At 40.8% G+C, this 21,620-nt stretch overlaps 1 protein-coding gene across 1 annotated transcript in view; it reads left to right on the top strand.

Moving 5' to 3' along the window:
- The window catches only part of plpp4 (phospholipid phosphatase 4), a 48,007-nt gene that overhangs the window by 21,911 nt on the left and 4,476 nt on the right, over nucleotides 1-21,620 (top strand). The window contains exons 2-6 of the mRNA XM_035171692.2: nucleotides 928-1,036; nucleotides 6,756-6,846; nucleotides 12,732-12,795; nucleotides 12,958-13,082; nucleotides 20,805-20,975. Of these exons, the coding sequence (XP_035027583.1) occupies nucleotides 928-1,036; nucleotides 6,756-6,846; nucleotides 12,732-12,795; nucleotides 12,958-13,082; nucleotides 20,805-20,975 (560 nt within the window). The remainder of the gene's footprint in view (nucleotides 1-927; nucleotides 1,037-6,755; nucleotides 6,847-12,731; nucleotides 12,796-12,957; nucleotides 13,083-20,804; nucleotides 20,976-21,620) is intronic.

Here is a 21,620-nt window from a genome sequence, read left to right on the forward strand (position 1 = left end):
CTTTTTAACCTAAAATGGGCTAAATCTTCAGTTAATCACTGTAAGGCACACACACTCTGCGAGATCAGAATATCTGTATTAATGTTTTGCGTTTTGCTGCTAGCGTCCCATAAACACTGTGAGTTTAATGGTTTAAATATTTTGAGCTCTCTGTGGCTGAGGAGGTGTCTCGCAGCGCAACTGATGTGCAACAGAGCAACGTACTGAATGTTTCAACGTGCAGTGACAAAAATACTTTGTTGAGACAGCAGGGAATGAGGTTGTATCAGACAGGCCTCTGGGCGGCCAGGCCGGGCCAGAGGAAGCAGGAGAATGCTAAGTTGTTCTTTTGAGTGTGAGACAGCAGCATTGTTATATGAAGTCCACCTTTTCCACAAATGTGTCTTTTTATACTAATGGAAGAATCATCATGTCCTCTTTTACTGAGCCTACAAATGCATAGCACGGCGGTCCTGAGCTGTTTGAACCACTGGTGCGTCTGGCCAGAGAGGATGGGGGAGGTCTCTGATTGGTAGATGATGTGGTGGTTTAGTTCCAGCACGGATTTTAAAATGAGGGCAGCTTTTCAGGTTCCCAATCATGAGCAGTCGCTGGTGGCAGGGGGCCTCTCACCTTTGATTAGAGGGTGTTAACCTTATCAAATATTATGAGGTGGAGACATCTCAAATGGTTGACCCTACATAAACACTAGGTTAGGAGCCATGATCAACCCATAAATGTAGATTTTTTAAAATAAATATGTTAATAAATGGGATATTAATGAAGTTTTTAAGTGTGCAGAATCACTTAAAGAAAAATGATATTGAAATAATCACTCATATCTCAAACGTATACACATTACATGGTATGCTACTCTTTGTATAAGCCTCCTCTGAATGTCCAAAAACAAGTGACTGATCAGTGCACGTTTGTTTTTCTTTGCCACAGATTCACAGAGTTTCTGGAGCCGTTTGAGAGAGTGATTCAACCGGAGGAGCTCTGGCTCTACAAGAATCCTCTGGTTGAGTCAGACCACATTCCCAAGAGGGTCATGTTCGTAAGTACTTGCTATAATTATGCATTCCTCTTATAACAAACTTGATGGGTACGTCATTATTCAGCCCAAAGGAACCATATCCGCTGCTTAGTTGAGTGAGGTGACCTCAGTGAGGCTTGAATCTTTCATTCAGGAAAATTGTCACTCTGCTTTCCACCGTCAAGGTGAGGCTTGAATCTGATAGAGAGCTATGGTGATTGGTGCCTCCAATGTAAATATAATCTCTTGGACAGAAATCGCTGGTACAAGGTTAAGACGGGTTTCAAACGGATACAGCAGGGAATGAAAAATACATTTCGTCTGGCTCAAACTGTAAACACTGAGCAAATAACCCAAAACATCTCTTGGCAAACACTGTCCAGCACATATAGGAGCGTCTGTGCTGATTTTGTTCTCAGCCACAGTCCCAAGCTTCAATGCATTTAAGATGCAGCACGCCGGTGATTACGGAGCTCATTGTTGTCTGACTCAGATGCTGCAAATTTGATGGTCTCATTTTCAAAGGGTGATTATGGTAAAATATGACAACACAAAGGATGCCAAAGTAGAAACAGTGGCTGTAAAACCTGAAATACTCACATACATTTGAACTTTTCCCAACTGCTATCAAAAGTCTGCACCTTGTAATGACACATCATTTCTGGGAAACAATTTGAATATCATCATTTAGGAGATTCAGTAGATAGTAAAGACATTTGGGAGATGGGATTATTTACTTTCTTGCTGTTCATTTCATGAAAATGTTCCTCCAGCTCTGATGTCTCTGCAATAAGTAGGATGTTAGAGCCAGGCAGAGATTAGTTTATCTCTGCATATAATACACCAGCAGGGGTAATAGCTGGCCTGGCTCTGATCTATCACATTCCAGCATGGAGGAACCAAATGCAGGCAAAATGCAAAAAAACAAAACAAAACAAGCTTACAGTAGCAGAAGGAATACAAGGAAGCCTTTAAAAATGTAAAAAACTCAAAAAAACAAAGGTGGAATTAGGAAACATGGCAAACAAGACCAAACTGAACCACAATGAACAGACAAACTGACAAAAACAAAAGAGAAACAGAGACCAGACTATGTCCAAAATTACTCACTGATCACTTTATAGTGAATTTGCCATTTTGTTGTGCTGCCCGAATGATTTGTGAAAAATGTTATACCTTATATAGTGGATTCATTGTTTTCCACAGTAAATCATGAAAGTGTTGAACCGATGGTCAGCAACTGAGCAATATTCTGTATCCCATCATGCATTGAGCTTGTGGCATTGACAGGAAGACAAATGGCTAAGAGACGAGAGGAGAGAGGGGCGCACGTCTCTACTCTATGATTCTTATCCTTATTCCCTTTAAAAAATATCTGAAATACCATTAAGATAAAGACAGGTTAAAATTTACGGGATTTTCACAGACCGATTTTTAAAATCGTATATTTTAGCTTTTGTCGCTAATATTTGCGCTAAATATTTCTTTTTTATTATTATTATTTCTATGATGATTTTTCAACCAAAAACACAAAAAACAAATAGACAGTACAATATACACACTAACACTGATAGCCAAAAACAATTCAACCCTATATACCAATATATATATATCAGTACCCTTAGAAGTCCGCACCCGATTCGCCAGACTTTATCCGCGGGTCAGGCATAAAAACAGCTATAGAAAATACAGAAATAAAAAAAAAGTCATAAATGCCACCTCAAATGTAATTTATCCAGCTCTAACTATTACTTATCAATCAGCATCAAGGTGCTTAGACTTTCTAAGTAATGTTGTTGATACTGGGACTTCGCAGCCCCCACATATACACATTTGTAGAGCAGTTGCAGTACTAACTTAAAGACGGAAATAGTGACCGCTTCAACCTGATTATACAGATACTCTCAGCGGAATGTGCTCCACATGAAGCAGAGCTGTAATATCTTCTAAATGCCTTTTCTGTCTTGGAGCTCAAGGGTAGTAATTGAGCTCTGATAAGGACTGCATTACATGCCCTATACTCCTGACGTATAATAGATTATTTTTTCCAGTACATGAAACAGCGAGTTAAATGATCTCTCGCAGGTTTAATACAGAGTTGTTATGAGGAGTCTGTAACTTCAACGTCCATGGATCTCTGCTGATGACAGGTCTCTAAATAATGAGTGTGAGACAAAGCCTTCCACCCACATGCCTCTCTCAGAAAATACTCCCGGTGTTGACAGGCAGAAGTCAGGCTTCTTTAATGTCATCGCTCTGACTGTAGCCCTGAAGGTGTGCAGAATTTATCTGGCCATTAAAAATAGTCCGTGGAGGGGATTTACACGATGCTCCGTTATGACTTACTCTGACCTTTATTAAGATATTATACTGTTAGCCTGTGTTAGCCTGTGTTAGCCTGCTCGCAGTCAAGAGAGGGTTCATTCTTTCACTGTGGGAGTGACAGAAATGTTCAATTCCTCCATTCAGTATAGCTAAAGGTGACATGTTGGAAAGGTGAACCCGAATGCAGAGCACAGACTCGAAGCGAGGGTGGTTTATTGCAGCAGGCTTGAGAAATGAATGGTGAATAAAGGGTTCACCCTACTTTCCACGTTCTGTGTCCGCTGAGATTTTCATTCTTGTTCCGGTCTCAAGTACATGCCCGCAGTTCTATTAATACTAAAATGAGGATGCGCGTTGGTTTGTTGTTCCAAGCATGCGTACCTGATCCCAAACTCCAGTCCATTCCAGTAGGTGGATATATTGTACCTGGAGCATGCACAGTAATTGCATACAGTCAGCATGGTCACAAATGTTGGGCTGCACGCAAATATCCATATACTATAGCGGACCTCAGCAGATTGGCGAAAGCATAAACTATGAATATGCCTTTAAGGAGTGAGGGCTCAAGCAAGCAAAGGTGGAGGACAGAGTAGAAAAATGGGGAGCCAGAGCTGAGTGGGGAATGAGGGCTGAGGAGCTGGCAAGCGTGGAAGAGGCTTGGGGGGAGCTGGAGGCTGGGAGAAAGGAGCAGGTTCTGGACTGGTGAGCTTGGCAGGCATAGAGGTGGGCAGGCAGACAGGTGTGCAGGAGATGGACAGGAGGCCCAAGGAAACAAATGTTTGAACAGGGAAATACATGAGGGGACGAGGTACCAAGCACTATAGGGGGGGTAATGAGTGCTTGATTCCAAACTGGCAAAGAGTAGGTGAAGAAGCGGGATGAGTACTGATGGGCTGGCAAGCTGAGGGATGGTATGTGTGCAGGCAGCAGTCACATCATAAATCATGGCTAAAGGTTGCATTTGTACAATGTCAACCCGGCTATAAGAATTATTAGTCTGCAAATGAAGTGCCTGAAAATCAGATCTCATCTCCATGCAATCCGTTCTGTTCCCATTTTATGCAAATTAAGAAAATTGATTGAGAATTAAATGTAATTGACTGCACATTATATACAGCGGGGCGCCCCCCAAGAGCTGTAAATATTATATTATAGTCCCCCCTCTAAGCAGGCACTTGGTGAAAGGTACAGAACGTTTAATGGGATTTACACAGATAAAGATGTCTGCTATTTTTGCATCTACATAAGTGAGTGCTTCTAGAGACACACTGTGGGACATATAAAACATTGAACTAACTAATGTATTGAAAGTAATATTTTACTGTTACACTGATTCACATACTCTATGTAGCCTATATATGTGTGCGTTCAAGACGTGAAAAGATGATAATGAACCTTAATGTCATCTGCCAAAATACATCAACTCATTAATTGAATTAAAGAAAGCTATGAATAGTCTTTAAGTGTGAAATCATTGCCATTAAATATTATAGACGACATATTTTATATTGTCAAACCTTTGGAGATGCTTTTAATCACCTCAATGTGTTTCTATGGCAACTCAAATCAAATCCCCACGCTTTTTTCTTCCTTTGGTACTGGTGCCATTCAGGATAGTTGTTTCACCCTGAATAAATTCTGAGATGTGAAAGTCTCAACCTGACAGAGAAAGAAGTGTTTGTTTCTCACTGGGTTCCTTCACACCCTCAGTGATAAAGTAATGGAAACTGTTGTTACTGAAAGGTCACAGATACCCTGGCAAATGTGATGGATGCTACGAGATCCCAAAATGCAGCTTGTTGCTTCAATCCATTTGGTCTGGAAACATTTTGATGTATTTGATCCTGTGCTCTGCAGACAGCCATGACTGGAGGCATTATGTTTTCTGGTAACACTGTCTCCTCAAAATGAAATTTCTATACAACCGGACTGCAACACAACTAGACTAGACTTGAATGCACTAATTGTAAGTCGCTTTGGATAAAAGCGTCTGCCAAATGACATATAATAATAATAATAATAGACGTAACTGTAATCGGATTACATTATGAGGATATGTTGTTAATTTAGGTATTTGGTAAGTAGCAAATGTTGATTTTGAACATATCAGCAAAATGTTGACATATGATATTTTTTCTTGCTACATTCAAACATCTGATCATGCAACAGAATATCCACCAGTAGACGTGTGGGGATTAAATCATTATTACCTCTGCCAAGGAGGTTATATTTTCATCTGTGTTTGTTTGACAGTTAGTAAGATTACGTTAAAACTACTAGAAGGATTTCTACAAAACTTGGTGGAAGATTAATGTGTCAGGGAAGAACCCATTAAATGTTGGTGTGGATCCAGTATCGTGAGATAGACATTTGGGTTGATTTCTCATAGAATAATTCATGGATCTTGATGAAGAAAATACAAATACAAATCTGGATCTAGTGAATTTATGCAATTCTAGTCAAACCTTTTAGTGGTTATGTTTAGGCACTCAAGGTCAGGAAAAGTTAAGTGACTTCAGACACAAGATATATCCCTAACCTAACCAATGTGCTTTAGTTGGTTGAATTTAACTCAAACTCTGGATGTGAGCCCCCTGGTGGGTAAGTTATGTGCCATGTGCGAATCCACCCCAACCACCTCCTGTGACTAATAGATGTAATCGGTTCCATTCATTTATAACAACATGTTACTTCTGAACATAGTCCAGCATGCAATTGCTGTAAAATATATTGTGTGTTGCAGTTGAGATGTATAGAAAAACTTTATAGAAAAAGTTTATAGATGTAAACCTAAACTTGACTGGTTGGTATCATTGTCTATAGCTACACTTCAAACAGTAGAAAGTCTACATCAGTTGACATTTTGCCCAAACATTGGCCATGTCTTCAGGACATTTTAGATTATTTAATTTAAAATTGAAATAGCAAATGTTAGTGCACCTGTGAGAGTGAATCCAAGTGTGATTACGAGTTAGTTCTGAACAACTTCAAGGGCAGGTGCTAAATGAGTTTCTTTGGCAGAGATGCACAGATTTACACAAGGCTCAGCACTAATTCACCGTGTGTGTCGTGATAAAGAAATTGAAACCCAGCCTTTACCTCTGTCGCTTTAATGAAAGAAAATATCCTGAAATAGGCCAGAAATTAATTTGGGGGGCCTGAATAATGACCTGGGTGCAGAGGAGACCCACATCTACTATCAAGTGAGGGAGCACAACTGTACAATAAAGAAGCTTGTTTGGCCCATCAATTTGCCTTGTTAAAATTAACTCAGAGTAATGGATCATCTCATTCCTCAAAGCAAAAATTACTTTTAAGATTAACCTGCAAAACAGTCCCTGTGGAATCCTGCAGTGCATTTTCTAAAGTCACAGTGATAACTGTACTTTTATTTTTTGTCTTGTTTTCCTCACAGGCAATTTCCTTTCTTACCCCACTGGCGGTGATATTTGTGGTGAAGATAATTCAGAGGACGGACAAGACAGAAATCAAAGAGGCATGTTTAGGTACGTGGAGCCAGTTTCATTTCATTGTTTGCTTGTTACAATCTTGTTGTGATTTTCTTGATCTGTATTATCTTTGGTCTTTTCGAAGCTTTACCTGAAAACATGAGCTAATTGGTCACCTACAAGTACTTTATTGTGCTTAATGGTGCAGATCAGTCAACATGGTTCCACACAGGTGTCAGCGTTATTACAGCATCCACATGTACAAAGCTCAACAGTGTGGTTCCAGACGTTAAAATTCCTTTCATTGAGATTTTGATTATCAGCCATAATAGACTTACCACAAGCTTCAAGATTGTGAATCAATGTCATATGCTCCTGTAGAAGCAACACGTCAATATGATATAAATATATCTATAAATATTCTTCATGTCATTATTTTTGGACATAAATTTCCCTCACATTTTTGAACATGATATAAACTACATTTAAAAAAAAAAACATGTTTTATTTGCTGTGTCAAGGAGAAGTATTACACTACCCACAATCCTCAAGTTTAAAAGCAACTTCTCAGATTTTGTAGAGCTCACTGTTACCGTGGAAATGTCGACCACAACCGCGAAAATCATGTCAGCTACAATCTGATTGTGTCACATTACATATACCACAGAGCGACCATGACCTTGCTTTCCAACATGTTGTGTTTTGAGGGGAGGGAATTCGCGGATATGGATCATTCCCAATTGTGTATGGGATGTATAGTTCCTTCACTCTTAAATTATTTGTGTTTACACTTGTGTACCTTTGCCTTTTTTCTGTTTTCAATATTTTGAACTGATTCAAATGTTTTATGGTCATGATTCATCTCATAGCAGGACAGCCTGGTTCCCAGCTTAAAGTTGTTTTCATATTTTCTGAATCGTCACTAGAGAAAAATCAATGGGAAATTGAGATCCCTTCTAAAAGTGGGCGGTCACTGTTACGCTCTATTTACATCCGTTTAAAAACTTCATGCTACTTGTTTAGCTCTCAAACAGCATCTGGACATTCCTCTCACTATGAATCTGGGATGAGAGGCCTCTGAAGGCTTTCGGCACATCAGAGAGGATTAAGTAAGTTTTACAAAAATCCAATTAAAGAGACACAGAGATGAACTGGGTGGAGAGGGGGTGGTTTAGAGTATCAGTGTAGAGATTACAGTGCTGGGTAGAAATTAACAGAGAAGCACTTGTACAAGGCTTTACAGGAAAACATCACCCAGGAGAACAAAGGGGAAAAATGAGCCCATTATTCTTTCTACACAATCATGGTTTTGAATGTGTATTTGACGGCTAGATCTAATGAGAAAGAAAGATCATAAAAGCAGTTTTTTGGCTGGCTGTGCAGTTGCAGCTCATTTTTAACTTCCTACAGACCAATTTATTTTTCATTCCGAGCTGAAATCCCAGAAAATATGCTCCTATATTTTATTATGTTTCAAAGTTGTCCCTTAGATTCCTCTTATTGTTGAATTAATGAAACAAAACTTCAAACAGATATGAGCTGACTGGAAAATACAATTCAGACAGAAAAGTTGTTTACTGTGAACAAACTGCTTGGCTGGACTGACTGGAGAGCAGTGGTGCAGGAATTACTCAACATTTTACTAAAGTAAAAGTACAAATAAATAGACAAAACATGTACTCACATAGAAGTAAAAGTACCACATTAACTGTTCTACTTGTGAAAAGTATTAAAAGTAAAGGTGCACTTACTGAGTGCAGCCTTTTCCCGTAATGCAACTGTCCACTACATCATTCTCATTCTCATCATTCTGTGACTACTGTGTATTTTGTTAAATACAACAATAATACAGACTTTGTCATATTAATAAAGAATGCTGCTGATGATGATGCTACTGAAAACATTGTCATATGAATTCATGGCTGAGTGCTGTGGCCTCTTCAGAATCCCTTTCAGCTGTTTCTTCACCAGTGATCCTGCTGCTGATGGAGGCGGGGTCTAATGTTACCTGCCTTTAAAACTATAAAAGATCTGAAAGTGGAGGAGAAGGTTTGCTAATGGAGTAAAAGTGAAAAGTTGCCGAAAATAAATTGATTAAGTAAGTACAGAAAACTTTTAAAAAGTACAGGAATGAAGTAAATGTACTTCGTTACATCCCACCTTTGTTGGAAAGTGCGACTGGCGGTTGATCCTGTAACCAGACCAGGATTATTGATAGAGAGTGAGGAAGTCAGCAGGACAGGTAACGGGACCAGGAGTGACGGTTGAGGTCAGGATACAGTACAGCATCTTGAGCTAGTGAATGCAGGTGGATCTGTGAGCTGGGCCATGTAGGATACAGGCATGACTGGCAGGAATCTGAAGAACAGGTAAACAGGAGAGAAACCCAGTTTACTAAAAAAAAATAGCTGGAGCGTGTGCGGCATGGGTGATCAGACGATCTGGTGCGGGAGGGAAGCACAAAACATAAACGCAAGGAAAACAAGGTGAGGTAAAACAGGTTCCCATAAAGATGACATCAATTTAGAGTTTGAGTTAGATTGTCACCCCCTGCTTCACCCGTGAGACTTGCTTTTTGCTAGCACAGGGCGTTTATTGTTTCATACAGAACATTCTGCTATCACGTAAAAGTGAGAAGAGCACAATGTTCCTTTCATTAGATTGTCTAATAACACTTTATCATTCCCAAACTCCTGCTGCTTAATTGCGTGATTATCTGTCAGTCACAGGATATAATGAAGCTAGTTAGTCTAAGTTTGATTATATTTTCTCAAAGGCGACCCTGTGAGAATGGTACTGAGATGATTTCGCAGTGATTATTTTGGATTTTGGTTAAGAAACATGAAATATATTGTTTTTATCATCTGAATGGGAGATCTCACAGCACAGAGTTTTATTGTTTGATGTGTGCAGCGGGAGCAATCTTCTGGTTAGTGAGCTAATGAAAGAGTTTCCAATAAAAAAGAGTCTGCGTGGTCTCTGTATAGTGCGTCGAAAGATAAAATTACTTGAGTGTTAGATGGTCCCTGCTCACCTGCTTTGTTCCATTATCTAAACTGCTTATGCTTTTGAGAGTCGTGGGGGGAGTTCAAGCCTCCCAGCTGACACTGGGCGAGAGGCAGGGTACAGCCTGGACAAGTGGCCAGCATATCGCAGGGGCCAACATACAGAGACAAACATGCAAACTCCACACAGAAAGACCCCCGGCCGAGCCATGAGATGTCTCTCACCGTTCTTTTCCCCTTTGAGAGAAGAATCCTCAAACTAAATGAGAAAGCCTTTCATTTCCTGAAAGGGTGCCCCCCTGCAATCACTCGTGCAACCTCTGAGGTGCAAGTCCATTGGATGTGACCAACCTTTGGTGGCCACTGGCGCAGGCGCGGTCCTAACACAGCACAGCACAGTCCAATTTGGCAAAGAGAGTGTCGCAGATTGAATAAACTATTCGGAAGACAAATGCAGTATCAGCATATTGCATATTGAGGTGAGATTCAAGAAGGGCAAATCACATCAGCTCCTCTCACACCTAGTCCATGCAAGATGGGAGGCACAAAGTCGCAAGATAAGAATCAATGTATGCCATTACTGTGTTCGCCGTTCTTATACATGGTGGCACGGTGGTGTAGTGGTTTGCACCGTTATCTTACAGCAAGAAGGTTTCCTGTTCGAATCCTTATTTGGCTTCCATGCCTGTGGAGTTTGCATTTTCTCATGTGTGGGATTTCTCCAATTACTTTGGCTTCCTCCCACAGTCAAAAGACTTGCAGATCGGGGTTTGGTTAATTGTCGACTCTAAATTCTCTGTAGGTGTGAATGTGAATGGTTGTTTGTCTCTGTAGCTGTGCTCAGACATGAACTCTACGTAACAGATAAATTCTATTGCGGGTGTCAAGCATTTTATTTACAGCACATCCCCACGTGCGTCGGCCCACCACCAAAAGCTCTTGAATCTCTTTAGAAGTTGACATCTTCGTCAGCGTCTGACACCAGTTTTCCATCCTTTCTTTTTTTTTCAGTTTTGCAGCCGTCGCATTTTTGAAAAAACTGACAGGTACATTTGCATTTTCACACACTCTGGATGATTTCAGGAGATTATCCAGAGTTCAGTGTTTGTCTGAAAGCAGCTTATGTGTTGGCCCTATGAATCTTTCCATTGCAACCCTAAAAGGATAAGTGGTATAGATAATGGATGGATGGATGTTACTGTACAGCACCTCAGACTTGCTCATAATGAGCCGATGATGTCTCTTTTATTAGACAGATCGGTTATGCTACTTAATCTAACTCAACAGAAACTGGCTAATTTCTGCGTGTTGTTGATACTGTAACAAATCTTTGCCTGTTGTGGTGTTAATCTTGTTATTATGGTCTGTTTCTATCAAATATTCCTGCCCTGTATGTAAATAGAAGTGTACAAAAATAAAAAAGGAAGCCTAACGGTGCCAGGAGTTTTATGAATATGCAAACGTGCAAACAGGAGGGTCTGCCAAAACTGTGTCAGTGCCACTGTCGGCATCGGGCCTGCACAAAGCTAATTAAAGCTTAAATGAGTGAACTTCCCAAGTCTTGACTATACGTGAGAGGATGCAGCTGCAGCAGTGGTTTCACAGGCCACCACACACGACTTGGATCTGACACAGGGAACACATTGCACTTTAATGACCCATTCTTGAACTGGTCAAATGGAACATGTACCATTTGGGTTTCCATCTGAGCTGCACACAGGCGTTCCCCAAAATAACAGGATGTTAAATATCGCTGATGCTGGGTTCCTCTCAGCAGCTCGGGGGGATAATAAATTTGAGCACTGGCGACGTGGGGTGAATTCAATTTGCCTGCAGACTACTGGGATTAACCTGTGAGGGCAGGCACTCTGGCTAATGATGAGCCCGCAGTGGTTTGCTTCATTGCTAATTAAATGAATTTACGGTTACGTGCAATGACTACCTGTCAACCAAGCGTACCTGTTTCCTATTAACAAAATTGAGCTGAAGCAAATTACTTCACACTTTTTTCACAACTATTTTCTCCATATTAAATATCTAATTGATGTTTACTATTGTTAAACTACTTTTATCTCATTTTGGTGATAAACTTTTTCTAAGGCGCTGTTGAGCACTGTTAGCTCACAGCTACATGGTACCGGCTTCCAATCCTGGTTTGGCCAGTGAGGGTCTTTTTGTGTGGAGTTTGCATGTTGTCTGATAGCTGCATGAGTTTTCTCTGGGTACTCCGGCTTCCTCCAACAGTTCATAGAGAGGAAATGACAATGATAGAGGTATGGCCACTTATAATGATAATATACAGAGGTAGCCCTCATCCATGATCCTGCATCTGCAATGACAAATGCACAAGGACTCCGAGGGAAGAAGTCAAGTCAGTAACATTGATGAAACATTAATGTGATGAAGAGGGAGAGGAGGAAAAATGAACTTTATCACCTATCTTGTTTGGTCTGGACCTTCTGACTTTTGAGTTTACTCCTAACTAAAATAACATCAACATACCAAAATTTTGTCGGACCAAAAAAGGTGGTCTCAGTGGATTGTTTACAGTGTGAAAACATTTTACCTGGATAGGTTTGGCTGTTTTGTGTGTATATGTGTGTGTTGTTGTGGTACTTGCACTGTGTTTAAAACATTCTTCCTTCCCTTGCTGGTCAGAGATCATGAAATGCTGGTTCGCATATAAATCCGATGAACCATCCGTCCATCTGCCGGGGAAATTCCCATGAAGCTAATTAGCTGCCTTATTTGGACAACATGTCAGAGGAGTGGGTAACCTGCCAGAGCCTGCACTGGACTGATAGTAAAATTAATACCTTTACTACAGATGTACTGTTACTCCAGCTGAAAATGCTACGTCAACCTGTTTCACTTGTTTTAATGATAATCCTCTGAAGTGTAAGATGTTAATTTGACTGTGTGTTTCCTCTCCTCCAGCTGTGTCCCTGGCTCTCGCCCTGAATGGAGTCTTCACAAACACCATCAAGTTGATTGTTGGCAGGTATGCTAAACAAGCTGAAGCACTTCACAGGCTGATTTGGAATGTTAAGCAGTATCCTCTGAATAATGTATCTTTAAACTTTAGACTAGATTTATGTTTGTTTGACAGGGAAATGGAATGCACTTTCTAGAATTGACTACATCTTTTGTTTTTGATTTCCAGGCCCAGGCCCGATTACTTCCAGCGCTGTTTCCCAGATGGACAAGTGAATGTGAAGATGCTGTGCACCGGGGAGCCCGATCTGGTCTCAGAGGGGCGCAAGAGCTTCCCCAGCAGTCATTCCTCCTGTGAGCATCAGCCAGCTGTCCACACAGATCACTGCCAGCACTCGCAAAACAATGTCAAAAGATATCAGAGCTCCCAGTCATTAATACTGCATATGAGTGTAGCTATTCACTCAGTGTGATGTCCGTGCTCCGAGCAATATTTCACACATGTGGAAAATGCTGACTGGGCGTCTCGGAGGTGTTTACATCACATTTCAAAGGGATGATCTTGTTGCTGTCTCTCTTCAAAGGTAATTGCCCCGCGTTGCAATGAGTTATCGTGCAATTTACACATCCGGAGGCGGCTTGTTTAGATGGTTGTGGGTGTGGTTGATTGAGCCCATCATATTCAGTCTTGTGCACTTGGTGGATGTGTCAGTTTCATCTGACTCCCTGCTACGTTCAGCTGTGCAGCCCCATGCGGGCCAGGCGACATCTTTTGGACCATATTGCTTTCCAAGCTGTTTTCGCTTGAGCAGCGTGCTAAATTATTCACATGTTTTCTCTGTTGTCCAGCAGATGAATGTAAGTGGTATACAGGGAGTGTCTGCTGTGTTGAATAAAACTCTCAGCAGGATGTATACAGTGGTGTATCAGGCATGTAAAGACTGCATTCAAGGAAATACATCACTTAGTGGCCTTAAAGCATTTAACATAAAAGATACTTTTGAAATTATTATTTTTTTTATCTTGGTCTGGTGAATATGGACCTCAGGAAACTCCACCAACAGTAAAACGATTGCAGTGGAATTACACCGAACCTCCTGCGATCTATTATGCAAAATGCAAAATATATCTTTATATCCTCCAGTGAGCTGTGCTCCGACTGGGGCGCACTTTATATTTATATTGTTTGCTTTTATTCAAAATCCCTATTAAATTTCCTCTCTGGATGCACATTCGCACTTAACAAGTTAATTATGTAGAATTCATAAACACAGCAGGAAAGTGTAAATAAGCCTATAGCTGTGTCCGACTGAAGCATTGGAAAAGCCAAAATCCATGTCGCTGTGAAGACCTGTGACACCTTGATTCCATATTCTAATTACATCGAAAATGTTATAGGGAAGCTAAGAAAGAAGTATTCTTAGGAGGTGGAGGGTGTATGTGTGTGTGCAGAAAACCCAGTGCATGTGAAATGGTGTGTGAATGTGTTTAATTGTCATCCTGCTGTGAGTGTGTCTGCCTTGAACTGCCCTTTAAAAGGCTTCAGATCAAAAATTGGGTTATTTGGTCTTTGTGTGTTATAATAAGATGGTAAAGTACTATAATTAGCGAGATGGTATAGCTGGTCAAAATTGTCATTGATGTTAAATTTCATTGTCTGATACCAAATTGTTGTTTTCGCACTTAAAGTTGCACATGTTCAGCTTTTCAGACACCTGCTTTCAGGAGAAAATGTTTTTCGAGATGCTGGCTGAATCCCAATAGAAAAAGCAAAGAGGGGACATTGCTCTGTAATTCACTACAGCACGGTGTACGGATTACATACATCTGCAGGGCAGCTCTAACAGCCTTATGTTGCTGTGCTGTGCTGTGAGTGGGAAAGTGATTGAGGGAGCCGTGCAACTGGGACACAAGGAGCACCCATATGGCAGCGCGGCCAGGAGAAAGAAAAAAAATCCAATTTCCTGTCCGCCTCCTTTTCACCGGGACAACACTTTTTGGACCATGCATAAGTTACAGAGCTTTTAACCAGACGAATGTGGAAATGGACAGGGAATAGGGCCAGACCGATGACGAGGGTGAATGCAGGCCTATTTAAAGTGGTGTCTGGATGTAATGCAACATCTACTCTGGCTGGTATCAAGCCCAAGGCACAGACTATGGGCAAAATAAGCTGTTTTGCATTCACAGACACACTCACAGATCCTCCCCAAAGAATGCTCATCTACGTGGTAAATAAACAAATCATAACAATTAGCTAGGACGAAAGTATAAATACACACCCAACTTCAGAGTTTGATTAGGGCTGTTTTTTTAAAGCACACACTATAAGTGTGAATGTTGATGTCAGTCACACTATAGTTTTCCAGGGCCTTATTATATTTATGCCTCAGTGCTGGTGAAAATATCCGGAACACCCATAGGGAATAATTTTATCTGAACAACACCTCAAGAGAATCCTTTCACTCACAGATTAACCGATTAGATTTCAGTGGTCAAAGGTCACGGTGACCTCCTATGAATCTGGAGAAAAGATGTATGTCGAATTAAATATGTAGAATTAAACCAATTTCCAACTTTTTTATGCTGCTCATTCTCTGTGATTTCTTTATTCACCTCATAGCAAAGTCACAGAAATTGGAGGAGACTGGTCCCAGAAGGAGAAAGTCAAACTCCTTCAACAACATAGGCAGTGGTAAAGTCCCTGAAGCAGGCCCTCCAGCATCAGCTCCAGATCGCCTGCTTCTTATTCATATTCTTCTCACCATCTCTCCCTGTGCATATTAAGCCCATTAGATTTGATCAATTAATAGGTACTCTTAAAAACCATCTGCCAGCTTTACCGTCTACATTCGCTCCCATGAATAAAGAAATCCTCCAGGAAGGACCTAATCAAATTGCTAAAACTATCTACATTAAGTAGCATAGCCTGGAATGTCTATCATATTAGTTCAGTGTCTGGGGAGAGAATCACTCTTCTGCAAAGTGATCTCTCATGTGTTTACTCACTCAGGCCCTCAGTGTGTCTGGAGTGTGCACAGAGGTGAAGGTTGAGGAACAGCTTGAGTAGGAGTGCAGCAATTATACGGTGCTAATAATGAGCTCCTGCTCAGCTTTTGTATGTTAATGGCTCAAACAGGCTCAGTGCCCGAATGGTTGGTTAATATGCATCACTTTTGGTCCGAGGGGTGTCCCATTGGTCCCTACAAGGGTCAAAGGTCAGAATAGCAGGGAGAGAGTGGGGAAGGCTGGGAGATGGAAACCAGTCACTAATGTAATGTAATCAAAGACACACGGACCTGCCCAGGAGGTCGGTGGTTCACTGACAGGTATATTTCATCAGAGAGAAAGGGAAGAAAGTTATGGAGACAGATAGTTATTATCCAACTTCAGGACTTTGCAGTGGCTTTGACCCGAGCATTGTTTTGGGATCTGCAGCAGAATCCTGAGGTTTGAAAGAAGGATTGTGTCCTTGGTGGGTTCATTTTTCAAAAACAGGTTCAACAGAACATCTCCTAACATGCTTTGTTTTTATTATTTACAGTCTGCTGTGTCTCTTTTTACCACCCAGTCCCTATCTCCATTTATTCATACATCTTTATATAGGGTTTGCTACATTGCTGTAGCCCACTCACCCCGACTTACTATACACTAAACTAAACACATTATACAGCGCAAAGAATCAATTTATGTAAGTAATTGTATCAATGAAGTAACCAAAGACAAAAAAGTATTTTTTTCTTTTCAAATTTACAGCCACATTAGCAGTTATGTGAGGCTGTATAAGTACCGAGTTATAAGTACCGTAGTTGCTAGTAGCAAGTTGATAATTCAAATCATTCCGGAAGTTACTGTAAACCATCCTTTGGAAACACACGTCTTTAGTAAAAGTCCTGGCAATGCATCGGACATGTGTTCAGTGATTTTCTTTACAATCCAAACTGAAACTAAGTTATGTCCATTTCAGTTTATCATGCTGCTCTGACACTGCCTTTATAGATCACATGCAACCAACTCTATGAAAAAAGTATATACAATAAAAATGTATCAGATTTGATGATGATTCGAATTAACGGGACAAGGGGTCACACAAAATGATAAATTATTAGTGGAGAAAAAATAATAATCTTGATCCAAACTCTGTATTGTCTACATGAGTCTTTTGGATGGAATTCCATGTGCCTCAGATATTTTTCATAGCTGCTCACCCAGTAAGAGGTTTGATGAACCTTGGTTACCTTGGTAACACACAGGAAATTACCGTGTTATTAATCATATTTTCTTCTGAATGAGAAATTGCCCCCAGTCACCTTTCTTAATCTTTTTATCAACACGTGTACAGAAAACCCCCCCATATCTTCAAAATTTGCAATCATGCGTCTTTAGTTACATCTTCTTAACCATCTTTGAGCTTGTTTTGAAGATGAAAAAAGCAACTGCACAGCTGATCACTCCCATTAGCCGTCTTTGTTTAGTCTCAAGGCTTTTAAGTGCATGAAGTGGATTTATTTTGATGTTGTTTGTTTCTCATTGTCGTCCTCCTCCCTGTCCTCTGGCCTTCTGGGACTTCTGCTGCCTCCTGATGAGAGACCATCAGTTGTTCTGGGTATACCTGATATTCATCGCATAACCTTACTCCTGCAAATATATTGAATGAGTTCATTATGTTAATTTCAAATGTAGAAATGTGTTTGTTTGTCTCTTTAGATGGTGTGGGGAATCATATATTAGCTATCCCCTGCTCATGTATTATGCATATCACCAAAGCATTTCTATTAGTGTAATCCAAGTGATGTTGTCTCACCATGTCTGCAAATATATTGTCTTATGCAGAATGAAAAGAAGGCATTTCCGTTTACTGCTACACTGCACCATTATTTCTTATGATACCTTTAATAATTCAAATGCAATTTTGCTTGGTTCAAATGGCAAATCTGTGTTACAGCTCTACCTAGATAAAGAGGAGCTAACAAAATATTGTATAGTTTCCATTTCCTACATCTTTTTTGTATTTATTGATTTCCACTCATTTTTGCCATTGAGGCAAATCATCAGCTGGTTTTTTTTTATGTTCTTCAATGAATTAGCCTAATTACTAATCTTGACCTAGTTTTTAATTTAAACTTCAGTTACAATAGCTCATATTTGAAGTAATATATTCTAATGCTTCACAGATTCACACGCACTGTGTTTCTGTGGTTTCTTCTGATGCACAAACACTCTGCTCACAGCGTAACTGGGACTGTGGGTGAATAAATGTATTCACCGTCTGAGGGCTTGTTGACCTGCCCTTCGGCACGTCCCTGTCTTCCTCTCAAGCATGCTTGGATAAGCTCCAGCTCCCCTCACTCCAAATGACAATGGGGGAGAGTGGGTATACTGGGTCCTTGCTTGATCCTGATTTACTGTCTTTCATTGGTATAAATTATAGTTATTATATTAGTGATGTGGGATCAGCAATGCAGAAACTGTAAAAAGGTGTCTTGGAAATGCCCTCATGTAAAACTACTGGGAATTTTCCCAATTTACAAAGTTCAATCAAAACACTGAATATGTCATTCATAGATAATTTAGCCCCTTCTTGCCAAATGAGTTATGTAATTGTCTTAGCTATGGTTAGAGCTATTAAAATAATTGTTGAGTGAGCTGCTGGGTGATTGGAAATGTGAGGAGTTCGCTCAGAAGTCAGATGATGGGCAATGAGGGATGCTGCGTCTATTACTGCATGACTTACTGTGTGATGTTCATTGGTGGAAATAATATTCAGATCCTTTACTGAAGTGAAAGTACCACACAATAACACAAACTAACAGCTAAATTCTATCTCTGCATAAATCTTGTTAGAATGTTGGATTACACTGAAGCGCTATTTTGCAATTGCCATGTAAACTGTGCTTGCACAATAGACAGCTGATTCTAAAGATTTTTTCTCCATCAATTATTTAAACCCAAAAAAGGTTCAAAAATCCCAGTTATCCTTTGAAGGGTTAGGGTTACGGCTGCGATGTAGAATCCTGGTGCCAGCCACCACAGGACTCTTTTCAGTGTCTAGACATTGGCTGGTTGGACGTGTTTGGGCGGCATGTAAATGATCAACAACATATTTGGAAGGACCAGTCGTAATTTTCTGGCTCTGTTGTTATGACCCATCTCCACACCCTTCACCTCTGACTGTCCTCTATATTCTTAACCTGCCCCTTAACAATCATCACTCTCCATGCCTTAACCCAACCACATTAGAGGCAGGGCGGAGGTGAGTCTTTATTTCAATGCCTAATTAGCATTTTTGATTCAGTGCAAAATTTGAACATTTGATGTATAAATGTCTGTATCGTCCACGAATGTCAACTCAAAAAAAGTATAAGGATATTTATGTTGTTAGTTTTCATATTAAACTTGAGGGACTATAAATAATTACGCTAATAAAAAATCTATTGATGTGTGCATCTTAAAATATAGTGCTTCATTTTAGAAAAAATATAATAATAATTAAAAGTTTCCCTTTTCTCCTTTTTGTCAACTAATTTTCACTCAATAGTCTCAACCAACTTTCTAACAATTTCAACACATCTTAACAACTGAACAGCTCTAACACCTGCTGGTCTGTGAGTTTCCTGGGTCGCTAAACCAGTGCTGCAAAGGCTAGAAAACCTGCGACGGTCAAAATCTGTCAAAATTTGAAAATCCTCAATGATTTATCGGTTATAGGTCTGTGATGGTGTCTGGTTGTGGATGGTGACCCCATAACGCTTAAGAGTGACCCTATGTTGGTTGGGTAGCAACAACAAAAAAACATACAGTTCACCACACATACTGTTATGGAATCTCATTAAAACCACACACTAAATTAAGTCCTGACTGAAGATCGATGTAGAAGTATACTTCATAATAAAAATGCCATCAGGCAAACTTGCATCAGTTATTTACGGCACCATATAAATATTTCTTTTAAAAATAAAAATCTAATGTTAGCCGATCCCAGCCATACCATACATTGATGTAAAGTGCCTAATGGGAAATGCACAGGTGTTAATTGAGTCATCTGTTGCTCCCTGACAGCAGAACCAGCTCTGAGACAGCAGGACGTTCATCTCTCCACCATCCTGCGTCTCTATCTGCAGGCTACACACGTATCATACCACCCTAAGTATTCTCGGCCAACTCGTGGGTTGAGTGACAAATGGGCAGGTGATGGGTGCTGGAGTGCGCTGTGTGGTCCACTGCTGCGGTAAACTAATGACCCCCGTCTCAGCACCATCTTTTATGGCTCCATCACACAACGTTTAATTCACACAGTTGGACAGCCGCTGTTTCTCTTACACTAACGACCATCAGCTACGACCCCCTAAAGCACAGCTCGGACAGCAGCTCGCTCACGTTTGTTTCTCGGACTGGGCCGTAGTGTTCACCCTGACCTCAGGCTGTCTCGCCTTTGTTGGGCCTTTTTAGAGGATGGCTATTAAACTATGTACCAACTACAGTCCAGTCTTATCTTTATTAGGCAATGATTTCAAAGGGAACCTAATCTAGTCCAGCGTGTTGGCTCAGGGATGCTCACTGCTGCCACGTACACACTCCACTTTGGAGTAAATGCTCATTGCTAAACAAGTCTCCTTCAGTGTGTGGGTTGTGCTTTGTATGTGTGTGGCTGTGTCTGTTTGTCTCCGCCTGCTCTCAGGCACCTGTCGCACACACTGAATTTAGTATGGAGACTTTTGCCTGACAGACTGAAGTTCCATCGCTCAGTGAGCTCACCTGCGAGTGGCTGGCTGGGGACACGCTGCAAAACTCCCATCTGCCTCCTTCGTTATGCTTTTTTCTGTGTGAAATGCTCTCTAATGACGATGTAGATGTCCTTTCCATTGGTGATTTCACCCTGTTGCAGACCTGACGGTCACACGGGGTGATTGACTTTGACAAGACAGTCCCTTGCAGTTTAAGTCTTTGCCGATGAACAAGAGGATTGGTCACAGACAGGGGGAGGGTTTATAAAGTGAAGGCTAAATACATACATATATATGTTTAATTATCACCTCCCTTGTCTTCTTTCTCTTTCTCCCTTTCTTTCTCTGTCAGTTGCTTTCTCTGGTCTGGGCTTCACCTCCTTCTATCTGGCGGGGAAGCTGCAGTGTTTCACGGATCAGGGTCGAGGGCGTAGCTGGCGTCTCTGTGCCATGGTGCTGCCCCTCTACAGCGCCATGATGATTGCACTGTCCCGGACCTGTGACTACAAACACCACTGGCAAGGTCTGCCCGACAGCTTCTCCTAAATAAGAGTCAGATGAATGCTGCATGTTGCATGTTCTTAACTTACACACTTTTAAAGCTTATTTTAATCACACGTGGCTTAGGGCACTTTTATAATTATTATATAGATAATTTATAAAGCAAACTCCTGGTGATGCCTTATTTTAAACAGCTGCTTCAATCACACATATTTTGAACTTAATCAGCATGACCGATGAATTCAGGGAGGGCCCCAAAACAATGTAGAGAAAATCGGGCTGAGTCTCCTGCTTATTTGCCCAACAGACTGAAAATAGCATTCGATAACAATGTCAGTCTTAGCATAATGACAGTTTTTGATTTCCTGAAAACTGCCTCCGATGACAGTGAGGTGGCATTTGATTCAGCAGCCTGGGCGAAAGGGACAATTACAAGCTTTCATATCTGTTGTGGAAGAACTGGAGGGAGACTGGGAGGGAATGAGGGAATGCATATGTGGGTGGTGTGTGGGAGGGAATATGTGGTGCGACAGCTCTGTCATATGGTGTTAATTAGTTTCAGAGAGCCATATGCTGCTGGTGAGCTGGGCAGCTACAAAACAGAGAATTCTTTTAACGACTATTCATCAAAAGCACAACGCAGGTTGGAGTTGCAGGCGAGCGGCCC

Source organism: Hippoglossus stenolepis, chromosome 12 (assembly GCF_022539355.2).
Source record: "Hippoglossus stenolepis isolate QCI-W04-F060 chromosome 12, HSTE1.2, whole genome shotgun sequence".
In the NCBI taxonomy this organism is placed as follows: domain Eukaryota; kingdom Metazoa; phylum Chordata; class Actinopteri; order Pleuronectiformes; family Pleuronectidae; genus Hippoglossus; species Hippoglossus stenolepis.